This window comes from Lepus europaeus, chromosome 12, assembly GCF_033115175.1.
Source record: "Lepus europaeus isolate LE1 chromosome 12, mLepTim1.pri, whole genome shotgun sequence".
In the NCBI taxonomy this organism is placed as follows: Eukaryota; Metazoa; Chordata; class Mammalia; order Lagomorpha; family Leporidae; genus Lepus; species Lepus europaeus.
Window position 1 is genome coordinate 38,296,622 of NC_084838.1, and position 23,371 is coordinate 38,319,992.

The following is a 23,371-nucleotide window of genomic DNA, read 5'->3' on the forward strand; positions in this document are numbered from 1 at the left end:
CTGAGACATTTTCTTTGTCATGTATGGATTTCGGTAGTTAGTGCATTTCCTTCTGATTACCTCTATGTATTCTTATCAATTTTTGGAATTCCATTTCTGGCTTTTTTTTTCAGTCTCATCTTCACAATCTGGTATTAAAGTGTTGTGTTCTTTTGGGGGCATCATGTTGTCTTCCTTATTCTTGTTTCTTGACCTGGTGCATTTATTATTTGGCATTTGTGGAGATACTTGTTGGCTTCTTCTTTATTTTTTCCTCTGTGGCAGCTTTTATCTTTGTACTGTGCCTTTGTAAATTAGTAGAGTGTCTGCTTTCAGTGAATATCTAGAGATGTGTAGTGGGTGTGGCCCAGGAGTTCACTTCAGTTATCCCTGGTGTAATGTGTGTGTAAGGTGACACACCCAGGTTTGGCATGGTAAATCTCTTTCTCTCTCTCTCTTTTTTTTTTTTAAATCAGAAGGGAGGTTTATTCTACTCAGCTGAGCTCCTCTCCTCAAAGGAGACCAGTGCCTGAGCGCTAGCCCTAGTGGATATAGTATTCTTCCACGCTGTTCCAAGGACCACACAAGGGATTTGTGCAATCCTCAGTGTAAGCTCAGCTTCACCAGCAGTGTCCCTCACTAGGTGACCAGAGAGCCCGGAGTGTGTGGAGTTTCTGAAAGTCACTGCCCAAAGTGCCAGCCACACAGTGAGCCCTTGCACATAGCCTCCGTTTTTTCACAGTCCCGGCACACAAACTTCCCACGGTCAGGGGCACCCAGCCCCCTGTTAGTTCTGACCAGCAGAGTCAGGATTTTCTACTTACCTGGTTGCTGGACATGGACATGAGCTGGCGCAGCTGTTATGTGTCCAAAATGGTGCCTGCTCTCTGCTTGTTACAGGATGATGGGGTTGAGGAGAGAGGAACGTGCCCCTCCTGTTTTTTTTCCTCCTCTAGTTTGGCAAGTTCACTGTCCCCCATGGGGCTCCAAGCCAGGTTCCCTTTAGGCTCTTCCTGCAGCTTTATAGCCAGTGGCTTAGGCTGCTACAGTCTGATCTCACCTCACTCTCCAATGCTGGTGTGAAAGCTCTCGGCTGTTGTGAGTTGTGGGTGTCCACGTCCTCCACATAGGTCCACTGTGTCCCTCTAATTTGCATAGTTTCCTCTGCTGTTTTCTTCCTAACTCTTCCCTGAGACTGCACTCTCTCCACTTTTTAATTTTATTTTTAAAGATTTATTTATTTATTTGAAAGTCAGTTTCACAGAGAGAGAAGGAGAGGCAGAGAGAGAGGTCTTCCATCTGTTGGTTCACTCCTCAATTGGCTGCAACGGCCGGAGCTGCGCCAATCCAAAGCCAGAAGCCTGGAGCTTCTTTCGGTCTCCCACATTGGTGCAGGGGCCTGGAGCTTCTTCCGGGTCTCCCATGCGGGTGCAGGGGCCCAAGGACTTTGGCCATCTTGTACTGCTTTCCCAGGCCATAGCAGAGAGCTGGATCATAAGTGGAGCAGCCAGGACGTGAACCGGTGCCCATATGGGATACCGACACTGCAGGTGGCAGCTTTACCCACTAAGCCATAGCGTCAGCCTCTCCACTTTTTTTTTTTTTTGGACAGGCAGAATTAATGAGAGAGAGAGAGACAGAGAGAATGGTCTTCCTTCTGTTGGTTCACCCCCCCAAATGGTCGTTACAGCCGGCGGTGCTGCGTCGATCCAAAGCCAGGAGCCAGGTGCGCTTCCTCCTGGTCTCCTATGTGGGTGCAGGGCCCAAGCACTTGGGCCATTCTCCACTGCCTTCCTGGGCCACAGCAGAGAGCTGGACTGGAAGAGGAGCAACTGGGACAGAATCTGGTGTCCCAACTGGGACCAGAACCCGAGGTGCTGGCGCCGCAGGCGGAGGAATAGCCAAGTGAGCCGCGGCATTGGCCAGCCCCTCCACTTTTTAAAACTATCTTCTCCTAGGGCCGGCACCGTGGCTTAACAGGCTAATCCTCCGCCTTGGGGCGCCGGCACACCGGGTTCTAGTCCCGGTTGGGGCGCCGGATTCTATCCCGGTTGCCCCTCTTCCAGGCCAGCTCTCTTCTATGGCCCCGGAAGGCAGTGGAGGATGGCCCAAGTGCTTGGGCCCTCCACCCGCATGGGAGACCAGGAGAAGCACCTGGCTCCTGCCTTCGGATCAGCGCGGTGCGCCGGCCGCAGTGGCCGTTGGAGGGTGACCAACATCAAAAAGGAAGACTTTTCTCTCTGTCTCTCTCTCTCACTATCCACTCTGCCTGTCAAGAAAAAGAAAAAAAAAAAAAAAAAAAAACTATCTTCACCTAGACTAGAGCAGTAAGCTCCCTCCCTATTCTGCCATCTTGGAAGCCTCGGCCTTTGAAATTCTTTTGTAAGGTAGAACTAGGGCTTTTTTGGTTAATCTTAAAGGTAGGAAAAATACATGAATTTTAAAGCAAAAATTATTTATTTATTAAAGATTTGTTTATTTGAAAAGCATAGTTAGAGGGAGGGAGGGTCCTTCTATCTGCTGATTCATTCCCCAAATGGCCTCAATGGCCAGGCAGAAGCCAGGAGTCCGGAACTTCATCTGGGTCTCCTAAGTGAGTGGGAGGGGCCTGACACTTGGGCTATCTTCTGCTGCTTTTTCCAAGTGGGTTAGTAGGGAGCTGATTGGAAATGGAGCAGCCAGGCCTCGAACCATGCTCATGTCTGATGCTGACATCACATGCCACAGCTTAACCCGCTACCCCACAACACTGTCTCCCCCACCCCGCCCAAACCTGCTTTCACAGATAATTCAAATAGTGATTGTTAAGGTTTTTTTCTCTGAGACTGTTTGGTACATGGGTTTTCATTGATGTTTCAGCTAATCTTTTTTTTTTTTTTTAAATAGAATTTATATTTCACCTTCGCAGCAAAAATTTTTGGAAGCTTTATTTATTTGAAAGGCAGAGTTACAGAGACGGAGAGAGAGAGATTGATTTTCCATCTGCTCATCCGCTTGTTCACTCAAGTGGCTGCAATGGCCAGAGCTGGGTTGATTCAAAGCCAGGAGTTTCTTCTGGGTGTTCCACATGTGTGCAGGAGCCCAAGTGTTTTGGCCATCCTCTGCCGCTTTTCCCGGGCGTTGGAGAGAGCTGAATCGGAAGTGGAATAGTTGAGTCTAGAGCCAGTGCTCATATGGGATGCCAGTTCTGCATTCAGCGGTTTTACCTGCTTTGCCACAGTGCTGGCCCCTTCACAGCAAAATTAAGAGGAAGTTGAAAGAGATTTTTCATACACTCCTTGCTCCACATATACATAACTTTCCCTCTTATAAACATTCTCCATTAGAGAGATTTGTTAACAATTGAAGCAACTGACATAATATCACATTTTCATCACTCTGCGTCCACAGTACACAGTAATATTTATGGTATTGCATATCATGTAGGTTTGGACAAATGGATAATGACATGTATCTCCTATATAATGTCATACATTATATAGTTTACTTGCTTAGAAATCCTCAATGCTTCACCTATTTATCCCTGCCAAACCCAGATCCTTTTACTGTTTTTTCTTTTTTTTTTAAGATTTTATTTATTTGAAACTCAGAGTTACAGAGGAAGAGGGAGAGACACAAAGAGGTCTTCCATTTGCTGGTTCACTCCTCAAATGGCTGTAACAGCCAGGGCTGGGCCAAGCTGGAGCCAGCAGCCAGGAGCTTCATTCAGGTCTTTCATGTGGTGCAGGGGCCCAAGCAGTTGGACCATCCTCTACTGCTTTCCCCGACACATTAGCAGGAAGCTGCATTGGAAGTGGAGCAGCCAGGACTCAAACTAGTGCCCATATGGGATGCTGGTGCTGCAGACAAAGGCTTAATTCGCTAGGCCACAATGTCAGCTCCCTTTTTGGTTTTTAAAAATACTTAATTTCTTAAAATTTGGGCCATTGTGAGCCCTTTCTTGTTATCTTTTACAGTAAGTCTCAGGAAGTGTATGGTGCATAGGTATTTGGTGCTGTCCTCTTCAGTGTCCAGTTTTGTAGTTTAAAAACCTCACTTTTATAAACCCTTATGCCTTTGTTTCCAAGGTGATAGGCATGTAGCTATTGAGTCTAGGAAATTCTTGAGAATTTGCCACATTAGAGTGCAGACTCTGTCTCATATGTATATTGAGGAATATTTATCATGGTCCCCAAAATTCAGCACCTTTGTGACAACTTAAAGAGCTGTCTTTAAAGACCTGTGCACACTGTTCAGTTTCATGATTTATTGTATTTTGTTTTTCTGTACCTACATTTCAAGGAATATATGTGTATCTCAACAGTGTCTTTCTCTTGATGTTTGTATAAAAAGATTGTATTAAAAACTAGTATTTTTTTTTAAAGATTTATTTATTTGAAAGGCAGAATTGCAAGGAGAGAAGTGGAGAAAGAGAGAAAGAGAAGTGGCCTTTCATCCTTTGATTCACTCCCTAAATGGCTTCAGTGGCTCAGGGTGAACTCAGGAGCCAGGAGCTTCATCCAGGTTCCCACATGTGTGTATGGGTCCAAGCATTTGGGCCATCTTTGCTGCTTTCCCAATGATCAAGAACTCGGTTTGAGGTGCTGGTTAAATATGTAAGTGATATTGAGCAAGTAGCAAGATTTAGAAACCTAAATTTCAGTGAGGGTAAGACCAGGGCTTGGAGTTAGAGAAATTTTAGAGTTGTTTGTCAGCCATGGGTTTATTTGGGATCAATAAAGGCATGACTGTAGATGGAAGAGAGAACTTTGAGGATAGCTTCTTGGAATGGTATGACCTTTTATAGTAGAGAAGGTGAGAAAAATACACAAATGGAAATGAGAAGATGCAGGTGACGATGCAAGAAGTTTCCCTGAAAGTGAAAAAAGAGTTTAAGGAGGAGAGTGAGGTCAGCTGGATTAACTGTTACCAGTAGATCAAGAATGAGAATTAAAAAGTGACCACCAGGAGTGAACATTGTGGTACAGGGGATTCAACTGCTACTTGGGATCCTGCATTCCATGTTATGGTGCCTGGTTAAAGCCCTGGCTCGTCTACTTCCTATGCAGCTTCTTGCTAGTGCATCCTGGGAAGTGTCAGATGATGGCTTAGGTGCTTGGGTCCTGCCACTCTTGTGGGGGACTCAGGTGGAGTGTCAGGCTCCTGGCTTTGTCCTGGCCCAGCCCTGGCTTTTGCAGACATTTGGGAGAACCAGCAGAAGCAAACTTGCTCTTGCTCTCATTCTCTGCCTTTCAAGTAGGTGAAAGTAAGCATTAAAACAAAACAAAACAAAACAAAACAAAACACTCGTTTTGTGAACAGGGCAGTTTGTGTGTGTTCCTTGCCCCTGAGGATCTGAAATACTAGCTGATAGTTACACTGAAACTTCTCTACTTCCTGATGGCTATGTCAGCTTCAACTTTTTTGTGATCCCAGTTCCAATCTTTGGCTGCCTACACTGATTTTAAGCCCCACTACTGTTCTGCATGGATTTTTTTTATGTGTGTATTTGAGAGGCAGAGTTACAGAGAGAGGTAGGGGAGAGAAGAAAGAGAGAGAGAGAGAGAGAGATGTCTTCCATTCACTGGTTCACTCCCCAAATGGCTTCAACAACTGGAGCTGGGCCAATCTGAAGCCAGGAGCCAGGAGCTCCTTCCAGGTCCCCCACACGGTGCAGGGGTCATCTGCTGCTGCCTTCCCAGGAATATTAGCAAGGAGCTACATTGAAGTGGAGCAGCCAGGACTTGAACCCACACCCATATGGAATGCTAGCGTTGCAGGCAGAGGCTTAACCTATGCCACAGGGCCCACCCCTCTTGTATGGATTTTATACCTTTTTTATTCTCCCAGGATGTTGCATGTCTGTTTCCTTACAATGCTTCTTATCTAGTTTGTTCCTCTGGCTCCATCATCTTCTGCTGGCAAATATAGGTGTTTTAACATTTTATGTGTGTGTCTGTCTGTCTCTTGGACTGTTTGGCAGGCACGTGAAGCCTAGAGAACCCTCTCTAGGTGAATATTTTCAGTTGAATAAGACAAAAGATACCTGACATTACAAAGGAAGCCAATTATTTTGGAATATAATTATCAAAGTATTGAAAACTTAATATATTTGCTTCATGAATGTGTTAAATAACACATCCAACAGTAGGCTTAACTGATAGCTATTAGAAATTCAAAATAGTGGTAAGTATAAATGATAGTTCAGAATACCTGTATCAACTGTATTATATGAAAGTGTGTGTCATTTTTTTATCAGTAACTAAGTCACAGATACTGTTAATACTAATGTGATTTGTTTCAAATTTCATAAAAGTAAATAATTACATTTTGGTTTCAAGTTATTGAAAATAAAGATAACATTTTATCACCATGTAAATTCTTGTGCCCAGGTTAAGAACCCCTTATCTAGAGTGAGAACTGTAGTCCTGGTTTGAGCAGATCACGGAAGGGTCACCAAAGGGGAAGAATAAGCCCCTGACTCCGGGGAAGCACGCTGCTTTGGCCCTTGGCACTGCCCAAGCCACATTCCTCCACAGGAGAGAAGAATTCAAGCAGGGAATTTGTATTTGGTACTACAGTACCAGAGCATGGTTTTGGGTAGGAATAATAACTTTGTAAATATATTTGGAAGAAGAAAACTCATGGTAAACACTGTCATTTAAGGTAGTACAATTAGTTCTCTGCTAGATTCTATGAAGTCTCAAAAATTATACCATATTCTAGTATAGATTTCCTTTTTTCTGCTATATTCTACTATTTTTTAAAAAGATTTATTTATTTGAAAGAGTTACAGAGAGGAAAAGACAGAGAGAGAGGTCTTCCATCAACTGGTTCACTCGCCAGATGGCCACAACAGCTGGAGCTGCACCAATCTGAAGCTAGAAGCCAGGAGCTTCTTCCGGGTCTCCTATGTGGGTGCAGGGGCCCAAGGACTTGAGCCATCTTCAATTGCTTTACCAGGCCATAGCAGAGAGCTGGGTTGGAAGAGGAGCAGCCGGGACTAGAACCAGCACCCATATGGGATTCCGGCGCTTCAGGCCAGGGCTTAACCCGCTGTTCCACAGCGCCGGCCCCGCTATATACTATTTTCACTGATTAGCTTATGCAAAGCTACAGGAAAACAGGAAAACCTGTATTTTAGGAGTTCAGTTTGAACTATCTGGCTACATCCTTTCTCTTATGGGGTAGGGACGACTGGAGAGGGAACTTGGAGCTCTTGTGCCCTTGTTTACTTCTAAATGTATTTCTGCGTTGTTTTCCAGCAAAGGGCCTTCCCTAAGGGGCCTTTTTTTTTTTTTTTTTTAAGATTTATTTTATTTATTTGAAAGAGTTAGAGAGGTAGAGCCAGAGAGAGAGAGAGAGAGAGAGAGAGAGAGAGAGAGAGAGAGAGATCCTCCATTCTGTTGGTTCACTCTTCAAGTGACCATATAGGCCAGAGCTGAGTTAATCCGAAGCCAGGAGCCAGGAGCTTCCTCTAGGTCTCCCACACAGGTGCAGGGGCCCAAGGAGTTGGGCCATCTTCCACTGCCTTCTCAAGCCATAGCAGAGAGCTGTATCTAAAGAGGAGCAGCTAGGAGTTGAACCCATATGGGATGCTGGCGCTGCAGGCTTTAACCCACTGTGTCACAGTGCCAGTCCCATGGGGCCCATTTTTAAATTATGTGTTTTCTAGTTGAGCTTTAAGAGTTCTTTGAATATATTTCTACTTATTTTTATTTCATAAATGTGAATTTACAAAGTGAGAACAAACAGCCACAGCAACAAAAATATTGTTGGCTCCCCACCTCAACCTCCCTCCCTCCCGTGGCCCTCCCCTCTCCCTCTCCCATCCCGCCCTTTATCGAGTTTCATTTTCAATTACCTTCATATACTGAAGATCAACTTAGTATATACTAAGCAAGGATTTCAACAGGCTGCATTCAGACAACCGCACAAGGTATATGGTATTGTTTGACTAGTAGTTCTACTTATTTTTAAAGTAAACTATTGGAAAAGCAGAGCGAAGGCAGGGGAGAGAAGGAGAGGAAGAGACAGATCTTTCATCCACTGGTTCACTCCCCAAATGGCCATATCGGCTGGAGCTGGGCCAGGCCAAAACCAGGAGCCAGGAGCTTCTCCTGGATCTCCCACGTGGGAGATCAAGTACTTGGACTTCTGCTGCTTTCCCAGGTGCATTAGCAGGGAGCTGAATCAGAAGTGGAACAGCTGGGACACAAACCGGTGCCCATATGGGATGCCAGCACTGCACACTTAACCTTCTGCCAGCCCCAGAATGTCTTCTTCAATTCAACTAAACATTCATATATTCAGATGGATAAAAAACCACACTTGTTGGTCTCACTTGAATACCACTCTACTGACAAATGATACGGGGCAGAAACTACAACTTGTCAGTAAGAAAGAGTCCATGTAGTGTTGGTACTCACCAAAGTGCTCTTCTGAAAGCTCGGGTTCAGAGGTGACTTCCACAGTGCGTGGGTGCAGAGCTGCCCAGTTCCCACAGAAGAAGAAAACTTGCAAGAACTTCATAAGCATGGTTTCCAGGATCCTCTGCAGGGTCATGCCTAATTACATGCCTCACTCAGCAGAGAAGCTCGGAAATATGGCTTCCTACTAGATATTTATTCTAATCCAGTCCAGAGATGTTTCACTACTAGAGTAATTTCTATTATAAACATTGTTGCTAACATCCTTGGCAGCTCCCTTAATCAAGTTAACAGGTGTTAAGTGAAAGTCAAATTCTCATAAATAAGGAGAAGGGGTTTTGTTAACAACTATTGGTCCACAGTCACTTGTGTTGCTTCTTTCAAATTTTACTTTTTCCATGATTAATATTTAGAAAAAATTCCTGTTTTCCTCTAGAATTGGTTCATTTTTTAAAGTGATTTATTTTAATAGAGTTACAGAGGGAGACAGAGAGAGGGAGGGAGGGAAAGAGGTTTTCCATCCTGCTGGTTCACTCCCCAAATGGCTGCAATGTCTGGAGCTGAGCCAATCCAAAGCCAGGAGCTTCTTCCACGTCTCCCACGTGGGTGCAGGGGTCCAAGGACTTGGGCGATCCTCTGCTGCTTTCCTAGGCCCGTTAACAGGGAGTTGGATCAGAAGTGGTGCAGCTGGGATGTGAACATGCGCCCATATGGCATTCCCATGCTATAGGCTGGGGCTGTAACCTGCTGTGCCACACCCTTGAATTGGTTCATTTTTTATATACATAGGTCTTTGAGTCATCATTTTGTATATGATACAAGATAGGAACCAAAATCTTTTTTTAAAATGGATACTCAGTTTTGATAATTTACTGAGTAGTAGTTTGTTTCCCTGTTAGTTGGGGCTGTCATTATTATCATAAAGGAGTTTTTGGGAAGAAGTTCTTCAAATTAAGAAATAGTTGAGTGTATGAATAATGTGTACCTTTAAAATAATGAGATTTAAAATCTTACATAATCATAGATTGTGCTTTTTTTTTTTTTAAGGTTTATTTTATTTGAAAGGCGGAATTAGAGAAAGAGAGCAATCTTATATCTGTTGGTTCACTCCCCAGATGGCTGCAACAGCCAGGGCTGGGCCAGGCCAAAGCCAGGAGCTTCATCCAGGTCTCCCATGTGGGTGTAGGGGCTCAGGGAATTGGACCATCTTCTGCTGCTTTCCCAGTCACATTAGCAGGGAGCTGGGATGGAAGTGGAGCTGCCGGGACTGGCGCCCATACGGTTTTCTGGTGGTGCAGTCAGCTGCTTAATCCTCTGTGTTACAATGCCAACCCCTAGATTGTGCGTTTTAAAAGGATTTTTATTTATTTGAAAGGCATAAGGAGAGGGAGAGATACAGAGGTCTTCCATTAATTGATTCACTCCCATGTGGCTGCAATGGAAGGGACTGGGCTAGGCTGAGCCATAGTGCCAGGTTGACAAGAGCCCAAGTACTAGGGCCATCTTCCACTGCCTTCCCAGGCACAATAGCAGGGAGTTGGACTGAAAGTGGAGCAGCTTTTCTCTGGTTTCGGATGGTGGTATCACAGGCTGTAGCTCATTGCACCACAGTGCCAGCCCCAATTGTGTGTGTGTGTGTGTGTGTGTGTTTTAAGATTTATTTATTCATTTGAAATGCAGAGTTACAACAAGAGAAGGGAGAGAGAGATCTATCTGCTGGTTCACTCCCCAGGTGGCCACAATGGCCAGGGCTGAGCCAAATCTCCAAGCCAGCAACCAGGATCTTCCATCAAGTCTCCATGTAGGTAGCAGGAGCCCATGTGCTTGAGCCATCCTCCTCTGTTTTTCCTAGGCCATTATCAGGGAGCTGGATTGGAAGTGGAGCAACTGAGACTTGAAACTGGCAGCCATATGTGATACCAGTATCACAGGTGGCCCCTGTTTGTGTTTTTATACACTGAGAATATATAGTGCCGATTTTATTCAAGTATGTGTGGGGCTATAAAAAAAATAATCATTTTCTTCATAAACCGGAGTTTGTCTTACTGAAGTCTGCATGTGTGCTTAGGTGGCCTTACTTTGAAACCAGACCACTCAGTATAGTAGGAAGTGTGATTTGAGTAACAGGATTATAGTTTCAAACCTGCCACTTCACTGACTCCTACTTTGTGTGAGTCAGCCTGTGTTTTGTTTTTCTGTGTTAAAATACATGAATAATAATCTCTACCCTGACTAGGTGGGATGATGGATATAAAAATTCTTTGAATTAAAATTTAACATTTTAAATGTAAAAAATGACTGTATCTTAACTTTTCCTCCCTTTTTCTTTTAGGTAGCGTTGGTGCTTCTTTTCAGTGCCAGTCCATCCATCACGACCACATTTGTCATGATGACAGTGACAAGGTGAGGTCCGAGTTGATGTCTGCTATGGTGTAAATGCATGCTACCCTATGTTGCTGGATTCACTTGCCTAACTCTGGATTTAGGGCTGGGAGAGTTGGAGGTCAGAGTTGAGTTGTAGAGGTCCTTGCTGGTGTGTGTTATACTATTGACTACTCCAGAATACTTGAGGATAATAATACCTCAGCAGCAGGTGGGCTAGACTCACAACCAGCTCTTCATTTCTCTGTTACTGTGCTGCTGCTCTTGCACAGATGGGATGGATTTTCTTAATATGAACTTGTGCCCCAGAACTGATAGCTGTCCTCACAACTCAGGTTTGTTTCCACTTGAAAATACCTTGGATGTTGCAGTCTGGTTCATTTTGGAGTTGATTAATTATATTAAATTATGTTTTCTTACATTTTGTCGTTAAAAATCTTTTAGCTTTTTTTCCCTGTCCAAATTAAATGCTGAGGGTTTGGAAGGGAACCTGCCTGAATCATGCTTAAGTCCAAGTTGGGCCTGGGTTTTTTGTTTTGTTTTGTTTTTTAATCATGTGCAAATTATTGGTGGTTTTTATTGTTGTTTTGTTTCTGCTTTTTTCATCTTTAAAGGAATGTAATCTTTAGAGGCTTTCCAATATTCATCAGCAACTCTGATGGCCCAGCTCTTAGTAGATATTTCTGTGGGCTGGTGTTTGATCTGGTTGCTGATCTAGATGGGTTTACATTTAGCCTTCTCCACCACCATCAATTTCTAGTGGCTTTTCTCCCATGTCTTGTGTCTTGTATGCAGAAATGTCCCACTAGCTTGGTAGTTTCCAAGGCAGCCCATGAAAAGTGATTATTTTTTCTTTTTTTGATCAAGATTGTCCTCCCTCATCCTGTTGGAGCTAAATTAAGGAGTTGATTGATCACTGGGATTTTCCAAATGCTTTTTCTGTTCTGTCTGTTGAGTCTGTATTTGTAAGCTTTGCCCAGACTTATTTCACTGTTCACAGAAAAAGTGGTATGCTCTTAGCATTCCAGAGGCTCTTTTATTATTACAGTCATCCAGAGGAATGGGTTTTGCTTTTGTCGTCTTTCAGCTGAAAGAATCTTCTAGAATGTATAGTTGAATCCACAAAATTTAGTGTGCTACAGATTTTAGGAATCAGCATTTGAAAATATAATGGAGGAAGAAGGCAAAAAAATCACCTGAGGTCAGTAATTTTACAGTTGATTGTGCTCCATGATTGTGATAATGTGGAAATTGGGTTAAATTGTCTTTGCTCCACTGTGTATAATATGCTTCTCTGTTCATTGATGGTGTCAGAGCCAAGCTGTCCTCTGTGCTGTCTCTAGAGGTCGTGAGTGGAGATAAGAGTTCTGTCCACCCCTGCCAGGTACTTCCCATTTCCCTTTCAATGATTTTTTTTCCTAATTTTTCAATCTTTCTGTGACTGCTTTTTTGCTTTTGAGAGATGAGATTTTTCCAGAAATACATGAGGGAAGGGAGGAAGAAAAGTTTAAGTAAAATTAAACTTCAGTAGATCAACAAACTCATAAATTGTACTTTCTTTCCTGCCTACCTGCAATTGTTTCCCAGAGGGAAATGGAGAGAATAGATTAGGATCTCTCGACTATGGCGCCGGCACACCGGGTTCTAGTCCTGGTTGGGGCGCCGGATTCTGTCCCGGTTGCCCCTCTTCCAGGCCAGCTCTCTGCTGTGGCCAGGGAGTGCAGTGGAGGATGGCCCAAGTGCTTGGGCCCTGCACCTGCATGGGAGACCAGGAGAAGCACCTGGCTCCTGCCTTCGGATCAGCGCGGTGCACCGGCCTTGGTGGCCATTGGAGGGTGAACCAACGGCAAAGGAAGACCTTTCTCTCTGTCTCTCTCTCTCTCACTGTCCACTCTGCCTGTCCAAAAAAAAAAAAAAAAAAAAAAAAACAGTTTCTATGTTTCTGTGCTTGCAGCAACTTCTGACTTATTTCCTTGTCTAACAAATTATTACTGCTTTTGCAAAAACAAAAATGAAGCTTCGGGCAGTTCCCCTACTGCCTGGGGTTTAAGGGATTGTAGAACACATCTAATCCAGCTTTAAAAAAAAAACAACAACTTGGAAGCTGTGACCAGAGTGGGAAAAATTTTCTAAGTGGTCACTATACAGTACTGGAGATAGAGCAGATCTTCCATCCCCAGTGCAAGTCCTGTAAGATGTTTGTTTAGCTGTTCCAAGCACGTTGTCAAAGAACAGTTGATGATTTGTTTGTTATCTTCACTTACCTTTCAGGCGGGCGTTGTTTCTCAGATTCGGAAACAAAAGATGGATTTCCTTAATAGTTTTTAAACATTAATCCTGTATAACTAGGGTGGAACTGTCAGGCAAGGAAGAGGTGGTGAGCCAGTCTGTTGGACCCTTACTTCATAGTCATGGAGGTGTTGGCAGATCCTTTCTTTCTTTCAAAAACAATTTATAATGCCGGCGCCGTGGCTCAACAGGCTAATCCTCCGCCTTGCGGCGCCGGCACACCAGGTTCTAGTCCTGGTCAGGGCACCGATCCTGTCCCGGTTGCCCCTCTTCCAGGCCAGCTCTCTGCTGTGGCCAGGGAGTGCAGTGGAGGATGGCCCAAGTGCTTGGGCCCTGCACCCCATGGGAGACCAGGAGAAGCACCTGGGTCCTGCCTTCGGATCAGCGCGGTGCGCCGGCCGCAGCACGCTACCGCGGCGGCCATTGGAGGGTGAACCAACGGCAAAAGGAAGACCTTTCTCTCTGTCTCTCTCTCACTGTCCACTCTGCCTGTCAAAAATTAAAAAAAAAAAAAATTATAAAAAAATTATTAATTAGAAAGGTAGAGAGAGAGAGGTTGATTGATTGATCTTCCATTCACTGGTTTGCTCTCCAAGTGGTCCCAAAGGCTGAGGGTGGTCCAGTCTGAAGCCAGGAAGCGGGAACTCCATCCTGGTCTCTCACATGAGTGGTAGGGGCCCACATCCTAGGGTTATCCTCCCCCACTTTTCCCTGGCTCATTGCAGGGAGGTGGATTGGAAATGGAGCAATTGGAAATGGAGCAATTCAAGCTGGGACTTGAATCAATACTCCAATATGGGATGCTGGCATTGAATGCGGTAGCTTAGCTCACTGTGTCACAATGTAGGCTTCCACATCCCTTGTTTCTTGACCTTTCTTGAGCTTCAGTTTCTGTCTGTTAATACACTTTGGCTGGAGGGGTTGTCTCCAGCTCTGAGGTTTACTACTAAATCCTGTTAGTTGCAGACTCTCAAATGGTTAATTTATGCTGCAGACAGCAGTTAACACAAGCTCTTCAGCAATACTTTTGTATTTGTTCACAGGACCATTCTCCACCATTTTCGGTTTGGGAACACTTATTTATTTATTTGAGTACCCAGCATATACCAGTGCTGTTCTAGGTGTTGAGGACAGTGCTCTGAACAAAAGGACATCTTCATTCTTCTGCAGCATGCTTGCTGCGAGTAGGGAGAAAGTGAGACAATAAATAATTTAAAGCTATTGTGAAATTGTCACTTGTGTTATGAAGAGTAATGCAGGAGGAAAGTACTGTAGGATATTAGGAGAAGGTTGCCTTGCAGAACAGGGTAGTCACTTCATCCCTTTGAAATATGTATGGTTTCATTCCGATTTTGTAGATGAGGAATCTGAGACATACGCTATATAATTTGCCTGAGAGCACACGGTAAGCAGTAGAACTGGAAATCAGATCTAGATTGCCTACCTCCTTGAGTCTGTATTCCACTAACTCAAGAAAATGATACTTTTTTTTTTTTTTTAAAGTGTGTGTGTTTGAGAGAGGGACAGATAGAACTGGAGAGACAGAGATCTCCACCTGCTGATTCACTACTCAGATGCCCACAGAGGCCTGTGCTGGACCAGGCCAAAGCTGGAAATTAAGTCCAGTTCTCCCAGGTGGGAGGCAGGACCCCAGCTGCTTAAGCTATCACTGCTGCCTCTCAGGGTGTACGGGAGCTGGATGCAGGAGTCACAGCCAGATATTGAACCTGGGCAGTCTGATACGAGATGCAGTATTTTTAACTGCTAGGCCAAATGCCCACTCCACCATTGCTGCTTTAGTTTCACCCGGTCAGCTATGACGTGCTCAGAGAAACATGTTTGCAAGCAGAGAGGTCCCTGTAGAGTCACAGTGAAGCTGACTCAGGCAACAGGCAGTCTTTGCCTGGTGGTTTTTTCTTGCCCTTGTTCTTTTGGCTTCCACTCCAGTTCATGACTCTGTTCCTCCAGGCTCCTCTTCTATGGCACCCTGCCCTACTTCATGCTCAGAATTCTGTGTTTCTTAATAAGAACCCCTAGATTGTGCATTGCTGTATTACACAGTTCAAATGTGAGGATCATGTAGAAACACTCTAGTACAAAAAAATGTGATTGATAGCATTGTGTTTCTCCTGGGTACTGAAATTAACCTAACTCAGCTAATGTGAGTTTGGGATTGAAAAGTTACATTGTCATAGTGAGAACAAGCATGACAAAGCAGACTGGGTCTGACCTAACAATGAGATAAAATGTTGAGCAGTTTGATAAAAAGAGATGATTCCCTTAGGGGAGGTGTATAATTTGTTGCTCCAAAGGTATACTTTTCAAGAGGGGCTTAGTGAAGTGCCAGGAAGGTTGACCATTTTGAAAATGGGAGCATTGTTTCTAAATTGCTTGTGTATGAGCTGCGATTTAGAGTAGAAGTCTTGTCTGAACAAAACTTCCTTATGCTGAGCTTGTTCCTGTTCGCCGTGGAAGAAGACATCAATCCAGTTTGTGTGCAGGTGATCCCATGAGGACGGACTGACTTCAGGACCAGAGACAAATTTACTAATTTTTTTTCTGCTTTAGAAAAGTGACTGTCTACTTCCTTCAGTCCTCATCCTTTTAACTTCAGCTTTTTAAAAGTTTACATAATGATCGTACAAAGAAATGCAATACTCCCTTTAATTTCTCTCCCTAGAAATAATTGGAATTTTAATATTAAGATTTTTTAAGTCATCTTGTTTTATGAAGTATTTTCCATCTTTGCAAACTGTTTTATGAATGAGTTACGTACAAAACACATATACTCAGAAAACCCATTTGACTCTAAATCCTGAAGTTCTGTAGATGTGAGAGCATGCTGAAACACAGTAGGGAAGATACCTCAGTCAGATGCTTCACTATCTTGAAGGGTCCTCAGGTAGCAGCACAGTGTGTGTGATTTGGAGGTAGAGACCCAAGTTCTAATCCCAGTTTTACCACTTAAACTAAATTTTATGACTTGAGGCAGCTACTCTATACCTCATTTTCTTCATCTGTAAAACAGGAAGAATAGCCATTTCCTATCCTGTTTTATTGAGTTGTTCTCTGTGTTCTACTCACTTTTCCTAAGCATTTTGTATTAAATCCTCAATCCACTTAATTATGAAGTGGTACTATAATTGTTTACATTTGGAAAGAGGAGGAAGGAACCAGCAGGTTAAACTGCTGCCTGTAATGTAGGCATCCCATATGGGTACCAGTTGGGTCCCACCTGCTGCAATTCCCAACCAGCTTCCTGCTAATGCTGCTGGGAAAGCAGTGGAGGATAGGGGCTGGTGCCATGGTGCACTAGGTCAGTCCTCCGCCTGCGGCGCCTGCATCGCCTGCATCCCATATGGGCACTGGTTGCTCCTCTTCCAGTTCAGCTCTCTGCTGTGGCCTGATAGGGCAGTGGAGGATGGCCCAAAGTGCTTGGGCCCCTGCACCCACAATGGGAGACCAGGAAGAAGCACCTGGCTCCTGGCTTCTGATCGGCACAGCTCCGGCCGTTGCGGACATTTGGAGAGGGAACCAATGGAAGGAAGACCTTTCTGTCTCTCTTACTGTCTATAACTCTACCTGTCAAATAAATAAATAAAATCTTTAAAAAAAAAAAAAAAGGCAGTGGAGGATAGCTTGAGTGCTTTGGCCCCTTTACCCACATGGGATACCTGGATAAAGCTCCTGGCTTCAGCTTGGCTCAGCCTTGGCTGTTGGCAGCCATCTGGAGAGTGAACCAATGAATGGAAGATCTCTGTCTCTCCCTCTCTCTAACTCTGACCTTCAAAATAAATAAATAAATCTTAAAAAAATGAGAAAATTTGATAGCTTAATTAAATAATTTGCCTGAGGTTACATACTTGCAGTTATGCTCAGATTTGAACTCCTGCAGTCAGAAGCCATTGTCTGCTCTTAGGTTTATATAAAGTTTCATGAGTGGGCCTGGCTCATGGCTGGTATTTAATAAATACGACTATTATCAGTGCTTACATTTTATATTAGAATGCAAAAATCAAGAACTTTATGAAAAAAATGAACTAATGACTTAGTTAATAGAACTTAGATTCATATATCCCATTTTAGCTAACCTGGTATCATCAGCTTTTCATTTTTAATGTATTTTGAGTGCATGGTGGGGGGCATGTTTGAATTTTTACCTTTTAGGCTGTATTACTCTTTTTTTTTTTTTTTTTTTTTTGACAGGCAGAGTGGACAGTGAGAGAGAGAGAGAAAGGTCTTCCTTTTTGCCGTTGGTTCACCCTCCAATGGCTGCTGTGGCTAGCGCACCGCGCTGATCCGAAGGCAGGAGCCAGGTGCTTCTCCTGGTCTCCCATGGGGTGCAGGGCCCAAGGACTTGGGCCATCCTCTACTGCCCTTCCAGGCCACAGCAGAGAGCTGGCCTGGAAGAGGGGCAACCGGGACAGAATCTGGTGCCCTGACCGGGACTAGAACCCCATGTGCCGGCGCCGTAAGGCGGAGGATTAGCCTGTTAAGCCACGGCGCCCGCCTTGTATCACTCTTGATTTTGAAAGCTGTTGATTGGGGCCTTTGTTGTGGTCCAGTGACTTAACTGCTTGCAATGCCAGCATTCCATATGGACACTGATTTTATTCCTGGCTGTTTCATTTCCAATCTAACTGCCTGCTAATGAGCGTGGGAAAGCAGTGGAAGATGGCTCAAGTCCTTGGGCCCCCGCACTCACGTGGGAGACCTGATAGAGTTCCAGGCTCCTGGCTTTGGCCTGGCCCGGCCCAGCCCTTGCCGATGCACCCATTTGGGGAATGAACCAGCTGATGAGAGATTCTCTCTCTCTCTCTCTCCCCCTGTTTGTGTCTCTTTGTCTCTCCCTCTTTCTTTAACTCTGCCTTTCAAATAAATAAATCTTGAAAAAAATGAAGCTGTTACTCATCTACCTGCTGAGGTAGACGTGTGATGAATGTAATATTTTGAGACCATGTGGAAGGAGCTTCCAGAGGTCTTTTTGGAAACGGAGGAGGTTAATGGTGACTGTTGGGCCAGAACAAGGATAATAGATGTGTAGCCAGGGACTTCTCTTTCTCTCAACCCCTCTGGCAGCTATCACTAATTGATTAGGTTCTTTCCTGCTAACTGGCAGCCTCAGGTCTTTTAAGGAAGTTGATTGGTTGATATATGAGAAACCCTGTTTGTTATTCTTAGATTAAATAGTATGTAAAGTTCATTCCAGGTCTACCACTCTGCTTCTAAATTAAGACAATAATATCCTTATTTTTAAGTTTATTTATTTGAAAGGCAGAGTGACAGAGATAGAGGGAAATCGAGAAAGATCTTCCATCTGCTGGTTTACTCCCCATATGCGCCCCATATCCGTACTGCTCCAAGCCAAAGCCAGGAGCCAGGAACTCCATCTGGGTCTCCCACTTGGGTGGCGGGGACACAAGTACTTGCACCATCACTACTGCCTCTCAGAGTGTGCATTAGCAGGAAGCTGGATCAGAAGCAGAGGTAGGACTTGGCAGTCATCCCAAGCCGTGGCTTACCCACCATAGATGTGCCACAATACCTATCCTGGAAATAATAAACTTCTGATTGTATAATCAGACTCTGAGGCCTTTAATGCCCAAAAGAGTACTGGCAAACAGAACAAGGGAGCAACAAAAAGTTAAACACACAGAAAATTGTTACAAGCAGTTCTTTAGGAACACTTGCGGTCCCTTAATTGTACCTTAGTAGAGAGAGAGCCTCCAGCTTAAAAACTAGATTTTTAAAAGTGGAACAGTTTATCCGTTTAAAAAGGGCTCATCCATAGGATTGTTTTATTATTTTTTTTAAAGATTTATTTATTTATTTGAAAGAGTTACACAGAGAGAGGAGAGGCAGAGAGAGAGAGAGAGGTCTTCCATCTGCTGGTTCACTCCCCAGTTAGCCGCAACAGCCAGAGCCACGCTGTCCTGAAGCCAGGAGCCAGTACCTTCTTCCTGGTCTTCCACATGGGTACAGGGGCCCAAGGATTTGGGCAATCTTCTATTGCTTTCCCAGGCCATAGCAGAGAGCTGGATGGGAAGTGGAGCAGCTGGGACTCAAATTGGCGCCTGTATAGGATGCCAGTACTGCAGGCAGTGGCTTTACCTGCTATGCTGCAGCACGGGCCCCATTATTTCATTCTTGATATTTTTAGAGAAATACCTTGAATAATTAAAAAATAAAGTTCAGGGGCTGCTGCTGTGGCACAGTGGGTTAATGCCCTGGCCTGAAGTGCCGGTATCCCAGGTGGGCGCTGGTTCAAGTCCTGGCTGCTCTTCCGATCCAGCTTTCTGCTATCGCCTGGGAAAGCAGTAGAAGATGGCCCAAGTCCTTGGGCCCCTGCACATGCATGGGAGACTTGGAAGAAGCTCCTGGCTCCTGGCTTTGGATCTGCGCGGCTCTGGCCATTGCGGCCAATTGGGGAGTGAACCACCGGGTGGAAGATCTCTCACTCTCTCTCTGTGCCTCTCCTCTCTCTCTCTCTATGTAACTCTGACTTTCAAATATTTAAATAAATCTTTTTTAAAAAAATAAAGTTCACTGCTAGTAGAACACAACTATAGTTTTAAATCGAAATAGGAAAAATGAGGAGGAATAGAAAACTTAATATTTTACTGAAAAATTCAATTAAAGTTTTAGAAACCTTTAGAAAATAAGTAAGGATAAACAAAATAATGGGGCAAACTTAATTAGTCCTAGTAGATGTGAGTATGTCAGATTTGCCTTTCAAATGGTAAACTGAGTTAAAACAGAATTTTTAGCTATAAACTATATATGAGTCATACTTAAAGTGACACAGAGAAGTGAAAATAAAAGATAAGTAAAGATAGTACCAAAAAGTACTCCCGGGCCTGGCACTATGGCACAGCAGGTAAAAGCCTTGGCCTGAAGCACCGGCCTCCTATAAGGGTGCTGGTTCTAGTCCTGGCTGCTCCTCTTCTGATCCAGCTCTCTGCTATGGCCTGGGAAAGCAGTAGAAGATGGCCCAAGTCCTTGGGCCCCTGCACCTGTGTGGGAGACCTGGAAGAAGCTCCTGGCTTCAGATCAGTGCAGCTCCAGCCGTTGTGGCTATCTGGGGAGTGAACCAGTGGATGGAAGACCTGTCTCTCTGTCTCTACCTCTCTCTGTAACTCTTTCAAATAAATAAAATAAATCTTTAAAAAAAAAAAAAAGTACTCCCAAACAGAACGCAGTCAGGAGTGGCATTGTTAATAGAATTCAAAGCGTAAGTTAATTAATCTGGACAGAAGAGTCAAAAGGCATATTGCACAGTGAATAGAGAACAGTCAGTAGCATCATGCCCCATATGTTTATTTGAAAAGTCGTTAGAAGTACAAGATTTGGACAAAGTCACTGCTGTAGAGTTAGGTAGCTGTTGTGGAAGTAGGAATACCATTTAAGAAGTTAGCTTAACAGGCTAATCCTCCGCCTTGCGGCGCCGGCACACCGGGTTCTAGTCCCGGTCGGGGCACCGATCCTGTCCCGGTTGCCCCTCTTCCAGGCCAGCTCTCTGTTGTGGCCAGGGAGTGCAGTGGAGGATGGCCCAAGTGTTTGGGCTCTGCACCCCATGGGAGACCAGGAGAAGCACCTGGCTCCTGCCATCGGAACAGCGCGGTGCGCCGGCCGCAGCGCGCTACCGCGGCAGCCATTGGAGGGTGAACCAACGGCAAAGGAAGACCTTTCTCTCTGTCTCTCTCTCTCTCACTGTCCACTCTGCCTGTCAAAAATTTAAAAAAAAAAAAAAAAAAAAATTAAAAAAAAAAAAGAAGAAAGAAAGAAAAGAAGAAGTTATTGTGTTGACTATCGGTGTAATAGTTTTGTGTTGCTGTGTAACAAATTTTCGCAAATGTAGCTGTTTGCAACACATTTGTTGTCTCACAGTTTCCATGGATCAGGAATGTGGACATGGCTGAGTTGGGTCCTCTGCTCATGGTCTCACAAGGCTACAGTCAAGGTGTCGGCGGGGTCGTATTCTTTTTTTTTTTTTTTTTTACAGGCAGAGTGGACAGTGAGAGACAGGAGGGTCATATTCTTATCTGCAGTCTGGTCTAGGGAAGAATCTGCTTCCTCTGAGCTCATTCAATTTGTGACAGAATTTCCTTATGTCTGTAAGACAAAGGACCTCAGCTTCTTACTGGCTTCCAGTGAACCACACATTACAGGCTACCCGTGGTTCCTGCCGTATGGATGATCCTTTCCGTAGGCAGTTCACCTCTTGGCTGTGCTTCTTCTAGACCAATAGAAGTTCTCCGATCTGCTGAGATGGAGTCTTATGTAATGAACCCAATTGGAAAGAGTCATAGCATATTATCTTTGTCACATTATTCTGGTTAGAAGCAAGTCACGGATTTCACCTACATTCACTGAGAGGGGATTGCACAAGGGCCTGACTCATTGGTGGTCACCTGTGGGTGTGTCCCTCACAGCAGGAAAAAAAAATGGAGCAGAGAATTTGAATAGAATACTTAGCAAGCTAATTTCAAGTTTCTTATAACATCAGAAAACATGCTTTAAGTCTTCTAATAGTTTTACTTAGATATAATTCATATACCATGGAAGATTCATTCATTTAAAGTATATTTAATGGGTTTTAGTATGTTTAAAAATTGTGCTAATATCTTCACCATGTAATTTTAGAACATTTTATCATCCCCTCCCCTGCCAAAATCTATACCCGGTAGCAGTCACTTTTGATTTATTCCTTCCCCATAGTTGCTGTCAACCACTGATCTTTCTAATATAGATTTGTCTGTGTCATACATTTCATGTAAATAGAACCATACAGTTTGTAGCTTTTGGTGTCTGGCTTCTCTTGTGTAGCACAATCATTTCAAGGTTCATGTTGTAGCATGAATCAGTACTTTATTTTGTTTCATGGGCCAGTAATATTCTTTTATGGATATAACACATCTTGTTTATCTGTTCACTAACTGATGGACTTCTGGGTTGGTTATTATAAACAATGCTGTTGCGAATGTTTACATGAAATTTTTTGTTTATTTGGTCACATGATATATTTTTGTTGAAATTTTGAGGAACTGACACACTGTTTTCCAAAGTGGCTTTATGATTTTATATTCCCATTTATATTTCAATTCCTCCACATACTTGCCCACACGTTTAGGTTGCATTTTAAATTATAGCCAGTTGTTGAGTATGAAGTGGCATCTCATTGTCTTATTGCATTTTTCTAATTGCAGTTAGCCATTAGCATCTTTTCATATGCTTATTGGCCATTCCTGACTCTTTGGTAGATGATCTAATTTTTATATGTGGTCTTCAAATATGGATTTAATTTCATTATTATATGAAAAATCAGTTAGACTTCTTTTGTTATATTGCTCTTTTGTACTAAAAAAAAAAAAACACAAAAAAATCGCCCTAGAGATATAAAATTCATGTATCTACTGTAACAGAATAATAGATACATAGGAATAAGTAACCTCTTCAGGTTTCAATAGATAACTCTTCTTCTTCCTTCTTCTCCTTCTCCTTCTCCATCTTCATCTTCATCTTCATCTTCATCTTCATCTTCATCTTCATTTATTCGAAAGCGTTAGAGAGAGAGGTCTTCTCTCCAGTGGTTCACTCCCCAGTTGGCAATGGCCAATTGCAACGGCCGGAGCTGCGCTGATCTGGAGCCAGGAGCTTCTTCCAGGTATCCCACATGGGTGCAGTGGCCCAAGGATTCATGCCATCCCTCACTGCTCTCCCAGGCCATACAAGAGAGCTGGATTGGAAGTGGAACAGCCAGGTCTTGAACCTGCACCCATATGGGATGCCGGTGCTTCAGGCCAGGGCATTAACCCACTGCGCCACTGCGATGGCTCCTAGATAACTCTTCTTAATACAGCATTTAAAAATTTTTATTCATGGCTGGCGTCGCGGCTCACTAGGCTAATCCTCCGCCTTGCGGCGCCGGCACACCGGGTTCTAGTCCCGGTCGGGGCACTGGATTCTATCCCGGTTGCCCCTTTTCCAGGTCAGCTCTCTGCTGTGGCCAGGGAGTGCAGTGGAGGATGGCCCAAGTGCTTGGGCCCTGCACCCCATGGGAGACCAGGAGAAGCACCTGGCTCCTGCCATCAGATCAGCGCGGTGCGCTGGCCGCAGCGCACCTACTGCGGTGGCTATTGGAGGGTGAACCAACGGCAAAAGGAAGACCTTTCTCTCTGTCTCTCTCTCACTGTCCACTCTGCCTGTCAAAAAAAAATATATATATTATTCATTGATTTTGTTTATTTGAGTGACAAGGTTGGGGATAGATCCCTCATCTGGTGATTCACTCTGCAAATGCCTAGGAGCCAGGA

The 23,371-nt window shown here is 44.0% G+C and overlaps 1 protein-coding gene across 2 annotated transcripts in view; it reads left to right on the forward strand.

Annotated features, from left to right (window-relative positions):
- The window catches only part of RNF38 (ring finger protein 38), a 142,986-nt gene that overhangs the window by 47,210 nt on the left and 72,405 nt on the right, over window positions 1–23,371 (forward strand). For both annotated transcript variants that reach the window (XM_062207960.1, XM_062207961.1), the window contains exon 2: window positions 10,720–10,790. In XM_062207960.1, coding sequence (XP_062063944.1) covers window positions 10,720–10,790 — 71 coding nt within the window. The remainder of the gene's footprint in view (window positions 1–10,719; window positions 10,791–23,371) is intronic.